At 35.9% G+C, this 16,550-nt stretch overlaps 1 protein-coding gene across 2 annotated transcripts in view; it reads left to right on the top strand.

Moving 5' to 3' along the window:
• Positions 1–4,856: 4,856 nt before the first annotated feature.
• Positions 4,857–16,550, top strand: part of LOC126817268 (protein Wnt-4) — a 31,149-nt gene continuing 19,455 nt past the window's right edge. Inside the window, exons 1-2 of one of the 2 annotated variants that reach the window (XM_050544085.2) lie at positions 4,857–5,050; positions 5,134–5,690. In XM_050544085.2, the coding sequence (XP_050400042.1) occupies positions 5,623–5,690 (68 nt within the window). In that variant the 5' untranslated portion in view covers positions 4,857–5,050; positions 5,134–5,622. Of the gene's footprint in view, positions 5,051–5,104; positions 5,691–16,550 lie in introns of those variants that run through there. The other variant, XM_050544087.2, reaches the window with a different exon arrangement.

Raw genomic sequence — 16,550 nt, 5'->3', positions numbered from 1 at the left:
AGTGTCATTTAGGTAATTGAACAGTAACACACTAACACTATTTTATGGAATAACAATTACTGGTTTATTAACATGCAACGTTTCGACGATGATACTCTCATCTTTATCAAGTAAATGATAAACGTTGCATGTTAATAAACCATTGATTGTTATTCTATAAATAGTGTTAGTGTGTATGTAAAAGTATTAGGGGGCCACAGTTGTGAGTAAAGCACTGGCTCGCTAACCAGTTAGTTCCTTGGGACTTGTCAGAGAGAGAGAGGGAGAGAGAGAGAGAGAGATGTGGTTTAACGTCCACTCGACATAAAATAGGTCATTTTAGGACTAACATATCATTCCATTTTATTTCATTAATTCGCTTGCGCGTAGGGGTCTTTAGCAGTGGGAGGAAACCGGAGGACGCGGAGAAAACCCACGAGGTTGGACAGGCGACCCTACTCCTTGTCATGTACAATTGTAAACATAGAGTTACGATATGTTATAGTTATATTTTAATCAACATATCAGTCAGAAAGATATTCAAGACGTAATGAAATACAGGGTGGTCAGTGTCATCAATTTAAATCTGTTTTTAGTTCATATTAACGACATGTTGTTGTTGTTGTTGTCATGGTTAACAATCGTTTCCCTAGAACTACATTCTTATTGTTGAGTTAATTTGATCATATTAACCAACAACAATACGTCGAATTTACGGACGAGAGAGGCTGAAGGATAGGTGATTATATCGCATAATGCGTGTCGCGTTAATTCTGTGCGACTTGAGTCATTTATTTTCATAGATAGTGTCATGTTTACGGGGATTTAACACTACCACTTGATACTAGCTTGTATGAGACGCATATCCCCAACACAAAAACTGCCATCACTTCACATTTTACACGTATAGTTAAAGGGCAAAATACTAATCCGTTTCAACCTTCGTGGCTTCAGGACTCCCAACACTCACTTAATCCATAGCTGTCAATACATGTACTCACGAGACTGGTTGACGGCGACTTCTCGATTCGTTATGCTATTAATTACCTAATATTGCTGACTGGATGACCAAGGGTTAAGTCGCCTGTCACTCAAAACTGTCACAGGTATTGTCCCGAGGGGTGAGTGCATCGCCTTGCTAGGTCTGTCTAGAATATATAGCGTTTATTTGCACACTTCTAGATTGTAATCAGTGTGGTATATAACAAGGAGACCTGCTTAAGCCGTATTTATTTGGTTTGTAAATTAATGACATGTATTCTATCATCGATATTATTTAATCAAGGAATTATTTAACTGTTGTTGTTCTATCACCGATATTATTTAATCAAGGAATTATTTACCGGAGTTTTATTGAATGCGATATCACTTATATGGAAGCAGACGTTAAATGAATGGGTAATACTAATACTACTGTTTTTGTTTTTCCCCTGGCGAATTCTTATAAAATTGAATTTGAATTATTTTTTTTCTCAGCGAATAGTTATTATGAAGTTTTGACCTTTTTCTTCTCTTTTTTTCAATAGCAAATTTCGATCCCAATTTTCATTTTTTTAGTATTTGCCCGGTTGGAGCTGATGTGCCATAAAACTCCAATTCATTTTTTAGTGTTTCAACAATTTCCGTTCACCAGTGTTAGACATTTAACACACATTTTTTATTTGCGTACATATTTATTATTTTAAAATTTGAATTATTTTTGGAGGGGGTGGGGGTGAAAGGGGGTGTCATATATATTACAAGTAAACGCTGAAATATAACATTATTATTTATAAATATTTACAGAAGCTAATCTTTTTCGTCTTATTTACTAGCTAACACATTTCTTACTCGCAGATAAAATACGCTGAGTTATTTCCTAGAGGAGGGGGGTTTGAGATTCTGGAAAATTTAAAACTGTACAAATTAGTTTGATAATGGTTATAATAGGCTGAGATCTCGCGTGAATTATCAGTTGATACAAAGCACATGCGCGATCAACATGCAGCCACGGTGGGATAAAGAATGTAATATGTCGTCTAATCGTGTCAGTATTGCCGCTATAAAACAGCTACCAACCTTACATCACACAGGGTTAAAGGAAATTCGCAACAGAAATTCAAACTGCCAAGAGTTATTTTATGTGCACGGGACCTACGTTTGTCGTGACGTTTCGCTCTGCTAGACGCAAAGTCCTCTCTACGCTGCATCACTGAGAAGGAGGAATCGAAATTTACTACAGATATTATTCGACGCTTTTAGTAAAAACGCAGAAATTTGAAACTGATATTAACAAGGCAGAAACCAGGTTGCCAATCCCTGTATCTGTATTGCACGTGCTCTGTCTAAAGCTTCGACTTTATCTGAGCTGTAAAAAACAATAATCTAAAAAAAAAAATGGATAAATAAAAAATAAATTGGTAGATAGATAAATAAGATATAAAAATGCGGATCATTTGGCATCTGGTGTTTCTTTAGTGCAATCAAGTCATAATTTTTAACCAAAAATTTGAATCCTATCGAACAATTGCGCACCATATTGTAAAAAACAAAACTTCATGTAAATAATCATCTATTTATAAACATTATGTTTTTATAATAATTTAAAATACCGGTACTCCCCCCCCCCTACAATTTAATAATTTATACTATAATGTAAAGTGCCACCTGACCCCCCATCTTCACATCCTCTAGAACATTGTTAGAAGCCCACCAGAGACTGGAGTTACTAATAGTATACTGAAGAATGGGATCTAAGCTTGCATCATTGCAATCTTTAACTATGGCAGTCTGTCGAGTTTTATCTCACCAGACACGTAACAATGTCAGTACCGATTGATAACATACCTCCAATTATAACTGCTGACATCTAACAACAAGCGAGTCTTGGTGGCTCAGTGAGTAAAACGCTGGTTCGCTAACCAGGAGGTCTCGGGTTCGCTCCCGGTGTTGGCTGAGAAAGTTCCTGGGGATATCCTGCATGCCCCCCCCCCCCTATTCGAACGAATGGGAGCAAAACCCGAGGTCTCATATACACATTGACGTGCGCGTGAAATAACCCTTGACAGTTGCAATTTGGTATAAGAGTAGACCGTGGCGTCTCTGTCCGGGCGAAATTCCCCATAGCACGCTGCATGACGCATGCCCGTCTTCATTAGGCCAGTTATTTTTTTTACTCAGAAACAAATAAGGAAAATGGATGTCAGAACTTTTTACATGTCCTGTCTTTCTCGTACAGAGGTTGAAGAATTACCTTCGCGATTACATTCTCTTGGGGGCTGGAAACTGCTGCCTGTGTCTTATCAACAGATCCTCGTCTGCCGACCCCTTTTTTCTTTACTATTCCTAGAAGTCTTCGGAGAATTTGATAAATTTTTGCATATTTATTCTCGAAAATTCCAGCATGTGTTGTTATAATTCTTATGTGTGAGGAAACCAAACAATTCGGTTAGAAATACTATGTTCTGTTATTTCATTTTCTTAATTTACTTTGAAAAGGACAATAACGCCCGCTCCCATATGGCTAATATCGTAGACATTCTAGTTTATATTTGTAAGTATAAATCCGATGAGAAATGTAATGTTCTGTTATTGAGGGAGAGAGATAGAGACTAACGTATATGTTCAACTTTATTCTATTAATTCGCTGTCGCGTAGCGGTCTTTAGCAGTAGGAGGAAACCGGAGGACCCGGAGATTTTTTTTTTAAAAGAAAGAGACCATAGGGTAATACCTCAGACAACATATTTATATATTTCTAGTAGTAAGTGCGGGAGAAATTCACTACACGCCAAACAAAATCGATAAGACAAACCCGCGGACCACCAGACGAACTACAGACATTTGCAAGAAACAAACAATTAATATCAAATCTAGTAATCACCGTGACACTATGTCAAATGGATAACAATGCTACTTCGTTTATATTTTTACAAACTCGTCAAGTCTAGAAACCGAACCCCTGGGTCGATGACATACGACAAGAACCATCTCCTAAATCGCCATTTTTATTATCTTTAAAGAATTTTTTTATTGGTGGGATTAGGCTAATTGGAGGTGTTAAGTAGCGGCGATTGTTTAATGAGCGGCCTCCCTGTGGGTTAATATCCGACACCGGATTAAATTAAAACCCTTTAAAAAAGGACAATAATTGAACGTCAGGCCATATAAATGATAGTGGCTAAAATAACTCCCAAATCAAGAAAACAATAAAACTATTGTCTCAGGGATTGTAAAATGGTATACACTAACTTTAACTATAAAAAGGCGAAGTTGAGCCCCCTATTGTCTTTCTTAAAATAACATACGAGATTTATCCATTCGGTGGTCCCTAAAACTCAGATAGGTGAAAATCGCGGACCCTAAATGTCATTGTTGAGTTGTATCAACAAGAAGTTTTATATTTATGGTTTTATTGAAGAAACATTGAAGAGAAAGTAGGCAAGTGTTTTAAATCGTTGTTCAAACATTTCTTTTAATCGCATCAAGAAAGGTGAGACCAGGTTTTACTCAGGTGAAAATGGCTTCTTTAATGCAATTCTTTACAGGTAGCTGGTTCAAGGAGAGGCAGAGATGTAAGCCAAAAATCTTGTAATTTGAGTTTTCGGGAACTGGTTACCCCCGAGGCAGATTTTCTAGAAAGAGAAAGGGGGAAGACGTTGATATAAATTATAGTTTGAAATTCACTTGTACCCGTGTTGTCAGAGAATCTTGAAGAAAGGGGTTTTTATTTTTAAAGTCTTGGTCATCAAGTGAATGGCTGTAGGCTATAAAAGGGATTTTGTGGTGTGTATTCGATTAACCAGCGTGAATAGCTTTAGGCTAAGAAGGGGAGTTTGTATTATTACATATAGATATATCCACGACGAGACAAGAAGCCGATCTAACACTAGAACGTGATGCTTGTAAAGCCTCCGATAGTCAATGACACACGGGGCAGCCAGACTTGTAACTATTGGTGGATTTGACTGGTGGTAGTCAGCGTGAAGAACAACGTAGTATCAATTTGCGGATCACTCTCCTCGCACCGTCTTAACGCAACGATTTGACGCCGAAGAAATTTATGAGCGGTTTTTATTTCTCTATGTTGACAGGTGAAACCACTCGACAGATTTTTTTCTCGTATGTCAGTCAAAGTATTTTCTCAATAATTTATTATCGTATCTTGTCTTTTCAGATTGGGTTTTTATCTGACAGAAACAAAACACGTCGACGAAATCAACTTTTACACCGGACAAAAAGCTCTCCATAATATCGCCATCAAGTTAGACTTATTGAAGTTTTAGTTTATCGTTTGTTCTCCGTGAGAATATATAAATCACAGTAATACTGGTTGATTAATTGTTGATGATTTAAAACGAACAGAATAGTGGAGTATTTACATCTGTTTCATAACAACTGTGAACATTTTTGAACCAATTACCGAAAGAAAAAAAAAACAACACAACAGAACTCTTTGTGATTTTTGCGAGTCAAATTAGCAATCATAACGAACAACATTTTTGGATTAGAGACAGCGGTTTAAATGAACGCGATGCTAATCGCGACGGCGACGTTATTCCCAGACTTGTGATTTCTAGTATTTCAAGACTTTCGTGGCTTTGAATTCTTGTGGATTTTATTTGTGTGTTTTTTTCGTGGATTAATCCAGATTTAAAACTGAAAGATGCGAAGGTTTTTGGAGAAGGTGGTGATTGTCTTGGCAATTTTACAGATTGTCCATGCATCTTGGTGGTAAGTTATAATTTAATATATTAATTCATTCATCACTGATCGTTTATGTCACTGTTTGTGCCAGTCTAAATGTTCGGAACTTCCACAAAATCCAGTTTCCGTCCACAAAATGAAAATCACATGGGTATAGAAAATGGCGTATAAAAATGACGACTTAAATCACGGACTTCTCATAAAGTTCGTCTTATGCTATTTATTAATTATAGAATTAATAATTTAAATATTCAACCCTTAGTTTATACAATACATTAAATCCTATTTTACTGTTGATTTTCGATATTGAAACAACGTAGGTATGCGCCATTAGAGCCTCGTAACGACCCCATTCAACTCACATATTGTAGATAACTTAAACATCGTTCTAAATAAATCTCAATACTTATATTATCATAATTCCCGAGATTTCATAATAATATAACACAGTTTATGTGATTTTTATGACATTTATCTCATTTTTAGAACATAATTTCAAATTTTATGTGATTTTTATAATATTATTACACAGTTTATGTGAGTTTATGTCACATATGAGCGTTTATGACTTATATCTAGTTAAATTATTATTTTATCACAACTCTATTGGTGTGTTATTATTTAATGTTAAGGGGATGATGATACTTTCCTTTATAGAATACTCAAATAAAGTGTAATACAATTGCTATTAAGATGATTTGATGATAAATTTTATTACACCAAAACACACACTTTAGGTCAGCGTAACGTTTTCATATAGATACACGGTTTGCCATACAGACGTTTTTAAGTAAAACTTTAATATATCAAATATTTTTTATGTTTGTACCCAGTTTATTATCACTCCCTCATATATATGCAAATTAAATCAACCTGTCTATAATAGTATATAGAAAATACAATACTGTTAAATGTATTTTGTATGTGAAGTGTACATATTACAATTGTATTTGTAGTATTTTTATTAAATAAGGAGACGAATTAATATAAACCTTTGGCTAGTTTTTGAATCCTTACCTTTTGACAGTGTATGTATACAATATCTATCTTATTTGAATAAAATATTGTTCACATCAGCCTGTCCATAATATAATGTAAAATGTATAGGATGTTATTTGTAATATACAAAAACAAACAAACAATATACTAAACAAAACAAAAGGACAGCCTTATCTTTCCCTTTAAATAAACAATGATACCAAATATATAGGGAGTCAAAAATTATCGAAAAATATTGGTATGAGTTACAAAATAAACCCCACAAAATATACCGGAGAACATAAGAACATAAGAACATACAGGATGACAGATTTCAACAATATTCAAATTAATTTGTAAAATTATTTCAGAAATTAATAATATTTTTTTTTTTAAATTTGATTTGATTTGATATTTCTACAAATAATGACATAAATTTCATAAATATGTAAATAATAATTAATCATTTGATAAACATTAGATCAGTTTTATACTTAAATACACGGGTCATAGTGATATGCTTATATACAAATTGAAACCCTAGTGACTTGCATAGGACTTGCATAGTTGTAACTTCTCTCGCCCAAAATACAAATTACTCATATTTGTAACCTGATCTATTCTTCAAAATACAATTTACTCAAATTTGTAAAGTTCTCTTCTCCCTGCAATACAATAGATTTAAAACAGTTTATTTTGTGTCAAAACTAAATTGTAGATACCTATCTTAATTGTATTTTTGACCGTGAGCGTAAAAGGAGGAGTATTATAACAGCGAATTTCCTAGCCCTGGGACTAGAAACCGAACCGTTTTCCCTGTCTCGATGGTGCAAAGTTTATAAATATTAGTGCCTGTAATCATTATACTAAAGTCAATGAACATACAGAGGAAATATATAATAATAAATAGTTCTACTATTTATTAGGTCTACCTTGACAAAGTATACACACACATTAATTAATTATAATGAAAATTAATTAGCGTTGTCGACGGTGTTAACAATTCCTTAATTTATTCCCGGACTGATTGTATCCTATTGTTAGGGTTTTAGTTTACAAGATTTTAAATTATTAACAAGTGTGAGAAATAATCCAATAGGGATATTATCAATGTTTATATCATTGGGTTATTTAGTACACAGCAAGTACAACAAACATTTACTACTAGCTCTTCCATTTTCGCCCTATGCTAGACAAGTATCTCATTCACTCCTGACCTTTCCTGCAAGTTTCATAGGCGACATTTGTTTGCGTTATCACCATTGGTGAAAGCGGACATAAACCCGAAAAGAAGAAGACAACACAAAGACTACATACACTGTAGCAATACACGGGATAATATACATACCCTTTATCTGGTTATCGAAACGTCATATTTTAATTATCACATAGACGTCATGACGTTATATTTAATTATCAGATAGACATCATAACGTTAGATTTAATTATCATAACGTCATATTTAATTAACATAGACATCATGACGTTATATTTAATTATCATTTAGACATCTTGACGTAATATTAAATTATCAGTTAGACATCATGACTTTATATTAAATTTAATTATCATAACGTCATATTTAATTATCATAGACATCATGACCATATATTTAATTATCATGTAGACATCATGACCATATATTTAATTAACATGTAGACACCATGACGTTATATTTAATTATACATCATAACGTCATATTTAATTATAATATAGGCAACATCACGTTATATTTAATTATATAGACAGCACCGCGTTATATTTAGCTATCAACTAGACACCAAAACATTATATTTATTTATGATATTATATTTGATTACCATACACACATATTTGTACATTTTTCAACCGCATTGATGTGTTGTCTAATTTTTAAATTACTATATTATATATATGTAACCATAGCATGTCGGTAATGCCTTACGTACATTATATCGAATATGTATTATTTAATTTGAATATATACTGCCATTTGAAGAATGATTATAATGTGAATATGGGTAAAACTAAATTCTTAGAATACATGAAATATTTAGTTTTGATATGGTGAAGTTTTATGACTTTTTTATCATTGATAATAAGTCGAGATAGGGTTTAGATTTGATACGTGAAATAGTTCGTTATACCGGGAGAATGGCGGATTAACATTCCGAAATCAAAACAATTAAGTCGACCTGAACATTACTCCCACGCCGATCTATGATAACTAAGATGTTGAGAAATAAAGAGATGGGGTTTAACGCCCCACTGTTTGGCAAAAGCAGGACTAAGGAAAATGGGCTTAGGTCGTGCTGTGTGCCCGGTCAACCTACTCTTCAGCGAATTCCAAATGTCAAAAAATTCATTTACGTAAAAGAAAACGACGCGTCTTAAATGTGCATTCTGAAAAAAATAAATTTTGGGTTTTGTTTCTGCCGTTATCATCCTACAAGAATTGTCTGTGATTCAAACATTTTATTGAAAGCCCAGCAAGATTCATCTGCTTGTCCTCCGAATGGTATAAAAAGAAGAGATCAAGCGTCGACGATGGCGTGCACGCAAAAGAACCCCTGAACCCCTGTCAGTTCGGATTCGACGAAGAAAGAGTAGTCGGACGCCCTCTGCTGTCAGGGCAAAATTACTGCATGGCGCGTGCCAATCTACATTATCCCGGTAGGGGCAAGAGAACATTAAGTACCATTTAATTCCATATTGTATATTTTGTACATTGTGTTGACTATATTACCTCCCCCCTCCCCCACCCGCCTCATCGACTACCTGTAAATGACCCCTGATGAAGGTAAAACAAAGGTTATCTGTTTTATAATGAAATTGATGGCGGGATGATTGACAGCCGAGTGTGGATGATTTGAAGAAAGTGAATGATAGATGTTGTACTGTCTGTAATATATAGACATACGTGGTACAAGGGGGTCAATTTAAATCATATTAACATACAGTTGGGGTTTGTAGTGAGGTTATAAATGAAATCAAATGGGGTTTAACGTCGTAGGTTCTGCACTGCCTGGGCTAACGAAGACGGCCGTACTTCATAAAATGTACTATATATTGAGAATTTCATCTGTCAAGGATTCTGTTACGTGTACACCAGGCCTCACTCAAGTTTTCGTCTAATCCGATCGAATAGAAACTCTGCTTGCTAGACACTCTATCTTGCACCACTTTCTCTGCGAACACCGTGCGCGATCCAGTTAGTAAGCTAGCATCCCGCATCACTTCTCGTCGAACACCGTGCGCGATCCAGTTAGTGAGTTAGCATCCCGCACCACTTCTTCTCGACAAACACCGTGCGTAATCCAGTTAGTGAGCCAGCATCCTACTCACTGAGCCACCGTAGCTGACAGGGAGGTTACTAGCTGTTAGGATCTATCTGTACAGTTCAAGTTATCTAACCTTGTACATTGTAAACATTTTAACAGTTTAAACTAGTAGCCATTAGTTATTGTTAACTGTAGAAGTAGATAAGTTAAAGTGTAATTTATTAGAGATAAAGTGGGCTGTATATAACATATATTATATATACACCAAGACTGACTAGCCTGTCGTCAATTCTAGATAACTAACTTCAACATTGTTTATTGCCCTCTTAAGCTGTATATTTCATACCATCTATTGACTTATATATTGTCCTTTATGTATAGACTTACATATTGTATAGACTTTTATATTGTCCCCTGTATATAGACTTACAGATTGTCCTCTGTATATAGACTTATATATTGTCCCCTGTACATAGACTTATATATTGTCCCCTGTATATAGACTTATATATTGTCCCCCGTGTATAGACTTATATATTGTCCCCTGTGTACAGACTTACAGATTGTCCCCTGTGTATAGACTTACAGAATGTCCCCCGTGTCATAACCCTTTACTCATTATAACCCGAGTCGGATTAAGGTTATAGATTGTCCCTTGCTGAGATTTTCCTTCATTACATACAACCAGAACCTTGTCCATTGTTGAGTTGTCCCTTCATTACATACAACTAGACCCCTGTCCCTTGTTGAGTTGTCCCTTCATTACATACAACCAGACCCCTGTCCCTTGTTGAGTTGTCCCTTGTTGAGTTGTGCCTGGCATTACATACAACCAGAGCCAGGTTAAGATTGTGTAGGCCCCGAGGACCTGGTACCGTGAGGTCCCCGAACGACATTTATGTGTTAGTAGTCCAGGCAATTTCTACCCACCGCCCTACCTTGGAATTTTAGAACGATCTCCGTTCTATAATCAAGGCAATATTAAAAGTTTGTAGGGTACTGTGGAGCCTTCACTCTAGGATATGTTTATAAACCAGTCATTCTTCTTGTATATTACTCCAAATATTATTGATTGAATCTTTAAACATAGATCATTTAGAATACTTATTTTGATTCGGCATGTACAAATGAAATAACTGTTCAATTAATACCCAGAGGTCCTTTAGCTGTGTCATCTCCATGTAATTATTGTTTGGAAAAAAATTAGGTTATTTTGTTTTAAAAAGGAATCCCCCAAGTATGAAAAATTTGATTGGTCAGTGAGAGATGGTAATAAGATTCCAAGTAGAGTTAAGATTCTCCACAAACCCCAACCCTTAAACTTTAACTATTTCTATCCTTTAATGAAACTGTCCGATCCCTAAACAAAGTCAATCAACTAAACTGACTGAACGTATATGACTAGCTAGACAGATATCTTTTAAAGATAACACGATCACGTATGGTATTTGTATGATAGTAACGGTGACTGTTAATAGATATGTTTGGAGAATGTAGGGGATTTGTAACCTTCAAGGGTCCTAGGTGCAGGGGACTTGGGTGGCAGTATACCATGACTGTTAATAGATATGTTTTGAGAATGGAAGGGATTTGTATCGTTGAAGGGTTCCACGGTCTGGGGGCTTGGCTATCGACTGTTCGCACCGTGCTTTTATTTTGCTATCGTAATAGAACTTCCATTATTTGAAAATACTATTCTATTGTAAAGCCATGGGTTGTGTGGCCAACTAGTCTAATGCGTACGCTTTACATAATTGTGTCAAGTGTTGTGGGTTCGATTCCAGGCTTATACGTCACAAGAAGTAGTGGCCCCTAGTTTTCTTCGAGTCCTACGACATCCGCCCACAGCTAAAAATACCCCTAAAATTTGTACTTTATGTAAGTTGGGAAATCATCTAGTTTATGATGTATGGACTTTAAACCCCATTTCTCTCTCGCTACTTCTAGTTAGTAAAGATGTGTATAATATTTCTAACCAACATAAAACCTCGTCGGACCAGAAGGTTATTTACCTATCATGGCTCATTTCTCCACCCATCCCGATCTGGTGTCACAATAAAATTACCTCACATTTCAACAATAGTCAACATATTTGATCATGTTTCCAGTTTCCGTGTTTTTATTCAGAACATTCCATGAATTTTTAAAGGACCGACCAGAGTTGGTGTGAACGTAAAAGATCGTTGGGAATTCCTAGTTCGGAGGGGCTAGCAAAGACCAGAGTTGGTGTGCACGTAAAAGAATCCTTGGCAGTTGGAAAGTAGGCAGAAAAGCGACTGTCCCATTACATTGCAGTTTTGTACGGCGTATTCCCGTCTTCATTCATTGGGTCCAGTCGGTGCCGAAAAGTAGTACAGTGTGTATGAAATAGCTTTATTTAACGTCCACTTCCACCTAAGTGATATCGCAGACATTAAACCCCATTTCACTATAGTTTATCCTGGAATCCGTTTCTTGTATTTAACTCAGAGGGAGAGAGAGGGAGAGAATCCGTTTCTTGTATTTAACTCCGTGTATATGTGATATGATGAGAATACGACGTAGTAGTTTTATTTATCTTGGCCCGGGGGTTAGTTTTATTAATCTGTGAGTGACCGTGTAAAATGTAATAATTCTGGTAGATTTATCAGATATCTCCTACAGCATCTTCATGTCCGACATTACAATCTGTTGATCTAGTCTAATACCAGACGATGTCCTTCATCCGGGCTACAGATTATACAACTTTCACCTTCACCGGTGGAAACACGTATATACATTAAATAAAATGGGATTTAACGCCCTACTTTTCTGCACCAACCGGGCTCATGAAGACGGGCATTCGTTATACAGTGTGCTATAAGGGATTTTTTTTAGCCCGGACAGCGGCGCTACGACCTACTCTTATATCGAATTCCAAATGCCAGGGAGGGGATCTTTAACGTGCACGACAATGTAAACACGTGACCTCGGTGTTTCATTCCATCTGAATGAGGTTTAACGTCCCATTTTTCTGCACCAACCGGGATAATGAAGACGGGCATACGCCATTAAGTATGCTATGAATGAAATTTCTCCCAGTCAGTGGCACCTCGGCCAACTATTATTTCGAATTGAAACCACCAAGGGTTGTTTAGGACATTTCGGAACCGGGTGACCCGGAGAAAATCCCAGGATGTTAGGCGGTCGACCATATTTCTTGTGCTTAAAAATGCGCAATGGTGATGGAATGTACTAGAAAATGCGCAATGGTGGCAAGATATTCTAGAAGACTTCATGTCATCTGTACAGTGTAATTGTCTGTTCTCTGGTAAGACGATCTTTTGAATAGCACGTGGCATTGTATATCACGTGCTTTGTTCTTCAGATACAATTGATTGGATTAGTCTTTACAAAAATGGCGATACAAATAAAGAACTAAATTCTCGTCTTTGAAAAAAAAAATGTCCAACTGTTTTGTCGATATTCTGTGAATGTGTTCCGGAGTTGTCGATTCATATGATGAAACATAAATGAAATACAAAGACCATTTTGTTAATCATTATGTCATCGACATCGTGTGAAAGCCGAACAAACATGGCGACCGTTAGTTTTTGAATAATGTTTATACTCGTCAAACTAATATTAAAACATTATTATAAAAATCTTTTTAACTCGGGGTTTGTAGTAAGTCGATAATGCATTAGGGATCGACCGTCTTTAATTCCTCCACAAACATGTAAACATAGATTTTGATAGAATCTAGAAAGATCAAGGCGCGTGTCTCTTCTGTTCCTCCGGTACTCGATGTATTCAACACTTTGTTGAAATGCTAGTCGGGTATTTGTTGGGGGATCGAAAAGTGCGTGTTTACCAAAAAAACCTTGTAATTTCGTTTGATGTGGGTTTTTGTACTGAGAGAACTTGGTGTATTGGATAGGAAACAAGAGAATTATCGTCCTAGAATCAAAGCACATCTTGCAATAAATGGTAGAAAACATCAAACGCTGAGTTCTGACTATAACGTTAGTCATACTTGTGCATTACGCCGAGTGTTTGATATGACGTAATTTGTCCACAAAATGGCCGCTGTAATATGAATAGGTTTTATATTTATATCAACATTGGTTAAATCGTTAACTGATTGTTAACCAGTACTTCATCTGTATCGTTAATTATTGACGGAGGATTAAATTTATTTTCACAACCTCTGTGTTATATAACTTCTAGTATTGAGTTGGTTGATTGAATAGCTAATATATTGGGTGACGCCGTTATTATCATCAAAATTAAAATGACCTGAGGGCGGGATCCAACTTCAGTCAGTTACAATGAGTTGAAAATTACCAATAAGCTCAAACAATCGGCTTACGCCATAACATATAAGATTGTAAACTCAGTCTGTTTTGTGTAGGTTCTAATACCGATTTATCAAGTGTCTTGAAATGGAATGCTTGATTTCGTGAATTTTCATTGAAGATAAGGGTTATGGCAGTTGATAGAAATGTCTTTAAACTATTCCTTGTACTGCGCCTGTATTTTAGATGATAAAACGTGTATTATACCAATTATTTACCTGCAACTTGAGTTTTAAAAAAGTTTTCAAATTAGTTTTTAGAATTATTAATATCCTCTCCTGTGTAAATAGGTATGTTTTTCTTCTCCTGTGTAAATGGGCAATTGTTTCCTCTCCTGTTTAAATGGATGTGATTTTCCTCTCCTCAGTAAATGCGTAATTTTTCCCCTTCTGTGTAAATGGGTATGTTTTTCATAACTGTATAAAAGTGTAATTTTCTCACCAGGGGGGAAGGGCGATTTTCTTACCTGTAACGGGGGAATTTTCTTACCTATGTAGAATGTTGATTTTTCTCACACAATGATAATTTAAGTTGTGAATGGATACTGGTATCTGACCTGGAGGAATAACGTTGTATATATATATCGTTAAGCAATTCGTGCCCCCCGCCCACCCCGCCCACCCCGCCCTCAATATAGACTTTTCGGGTGTGACTAGGATAGGATTTAAGAATGGTAGCATGTGTGTGTGTATGTCTGACATATTGTGGAATGTTGGCCTATCAGATATATTACAGACTGATTGTTGATTTTATCACGTGTTTTACAAGTACCCGGGTTTATTTTGGCAACTTCTACTTCGACTCTAATTTACTCGAAAATCCGACAGTTGAGTGTGGATCAATGATGGCTTACATGTTCAACTGTCTGCAAGTTGCGGATCTCAACTGACAAACTAACGAATGAAGTTTATAAATCAACAGAGGGTTTTAAAACATCTTATTTTTTTGTTGAACACACGTGGGCATAGCCTGTTCCCCAAACAAAATTCATAAACACGTGGGCCTAGCCTGTTCCCCAAACAAAATTCATAAATCCACTGAATAAATATATAGAAAAATGAAAACAACACACGATTCCCCTCCCCAGATCGTCTTCATTAGCCCAGTCGGAGCAGAACAGTATGACGTTAAACCCATTTCATTTCATTACATTTCCCCTCCCCAGTTTTGGGGTTTTTTTTGTAATTTGGGTAGTTTTGTTTGTAATAAGTTAACGATTCTATTTGGGTAGTAATTTATATAGGTAAATTATTTTATGGGTAACGATGCTTTTAATAACATTGCTAATGATTTCTGTTTTAGCTTTGTATTTAATTCTTCCAAAGTTTAATAATTTATTTAAGACTGTCTTGTAAAGAAAATCCACCGCCGTATCGTGACAAACTTCTAGATCATTCTACACACAGAAAACTATTTACTTCGAGAATAAATCTCTGCCCCGAATGGCCGCCATATCCAAAATTTATTCTGTAAAGCGGTTCTACTCCGTTTCACATCTGTCATACACACAAAGACTAAATAAACATTTTTAATTTTATCAATTCTCGAAATACACGTAGTGTTTTTGACCAAATTCGTCGATTTAGGAAATAAAATGTCGGTCAACTGGCTTAGTGTCTGTTCTAAACAGACAGTTAAGCTTAGTATGCTTCTAAATGAGTCTGTTGATGTCTTGAACCAGGCGCTGGTTTCATACATTTCTTCTTCTTGCTGTTATTGTTCGTAGGACAGTACGATGGACACGGAACTTGACATGGTTGTTATTAGGTCAATTGCGCAATCATTGGTGGGCTTTAGTATGGTGTTGATGACTCCACGAATTGAAGGTTCCCTATTCATAGTAGTACATGCCTACTTGTTGAAGTCTCGAGAACGAACCATTCGAAGTTCCAGAAAAACAAAAAATCCAGGAACATGATATAGCAAAGTTAAGATACATTTTTAGGATGTTTTTGTGGGTAGGTTCGAGGCCAGACCATTGAGGGTTCTACAATCTAAAGTTAAGATACATTTTTAGGAAGTTTTTGTGGGTAGGTTCGAGGCCAGACCATTGAGGGTTTTACAATCTAAAGTTAAGATATATTTTTAGGAAGTTTTTGTGGGTAGGTTCGAGGCCAGACCATTGAGGGTTTTCTAAAAGAAACTGGGGGTTAATCTACTCGCTATGATGATAGAGAATAAAATACAAGTGTGATAGGGTGTGAAACACAGCCACCTTCTTACAATATTTGTAGATATTTGAGTTATCGGATATTCCTCTACGTGATATCCGACAATGGTCGTATATTTAGGACAGTTTTCAATGGCCAGATTGAGTTTCATCCCGTTTCAAT

This window comes from Patella vulgata, chromosome 4 (genome assembly GCF_932274485.2).
Source record: "Patella vulgata chromosome 4, xgPatVulg1.2, whole genome shotgun sequence".
In the NCBI taxonomy this organism is placed as follows: domain Eukaryota; kingdom Metazoa; phylum Mollusca; class Gastropoda; family Patellidae; genus Patella; species Patella vulgata.
The sequence above is the reverse complement of the archived record's forward strand: the minus strand, read 5'-3'. Positions and strand labels throughout refer to the sequence as shown.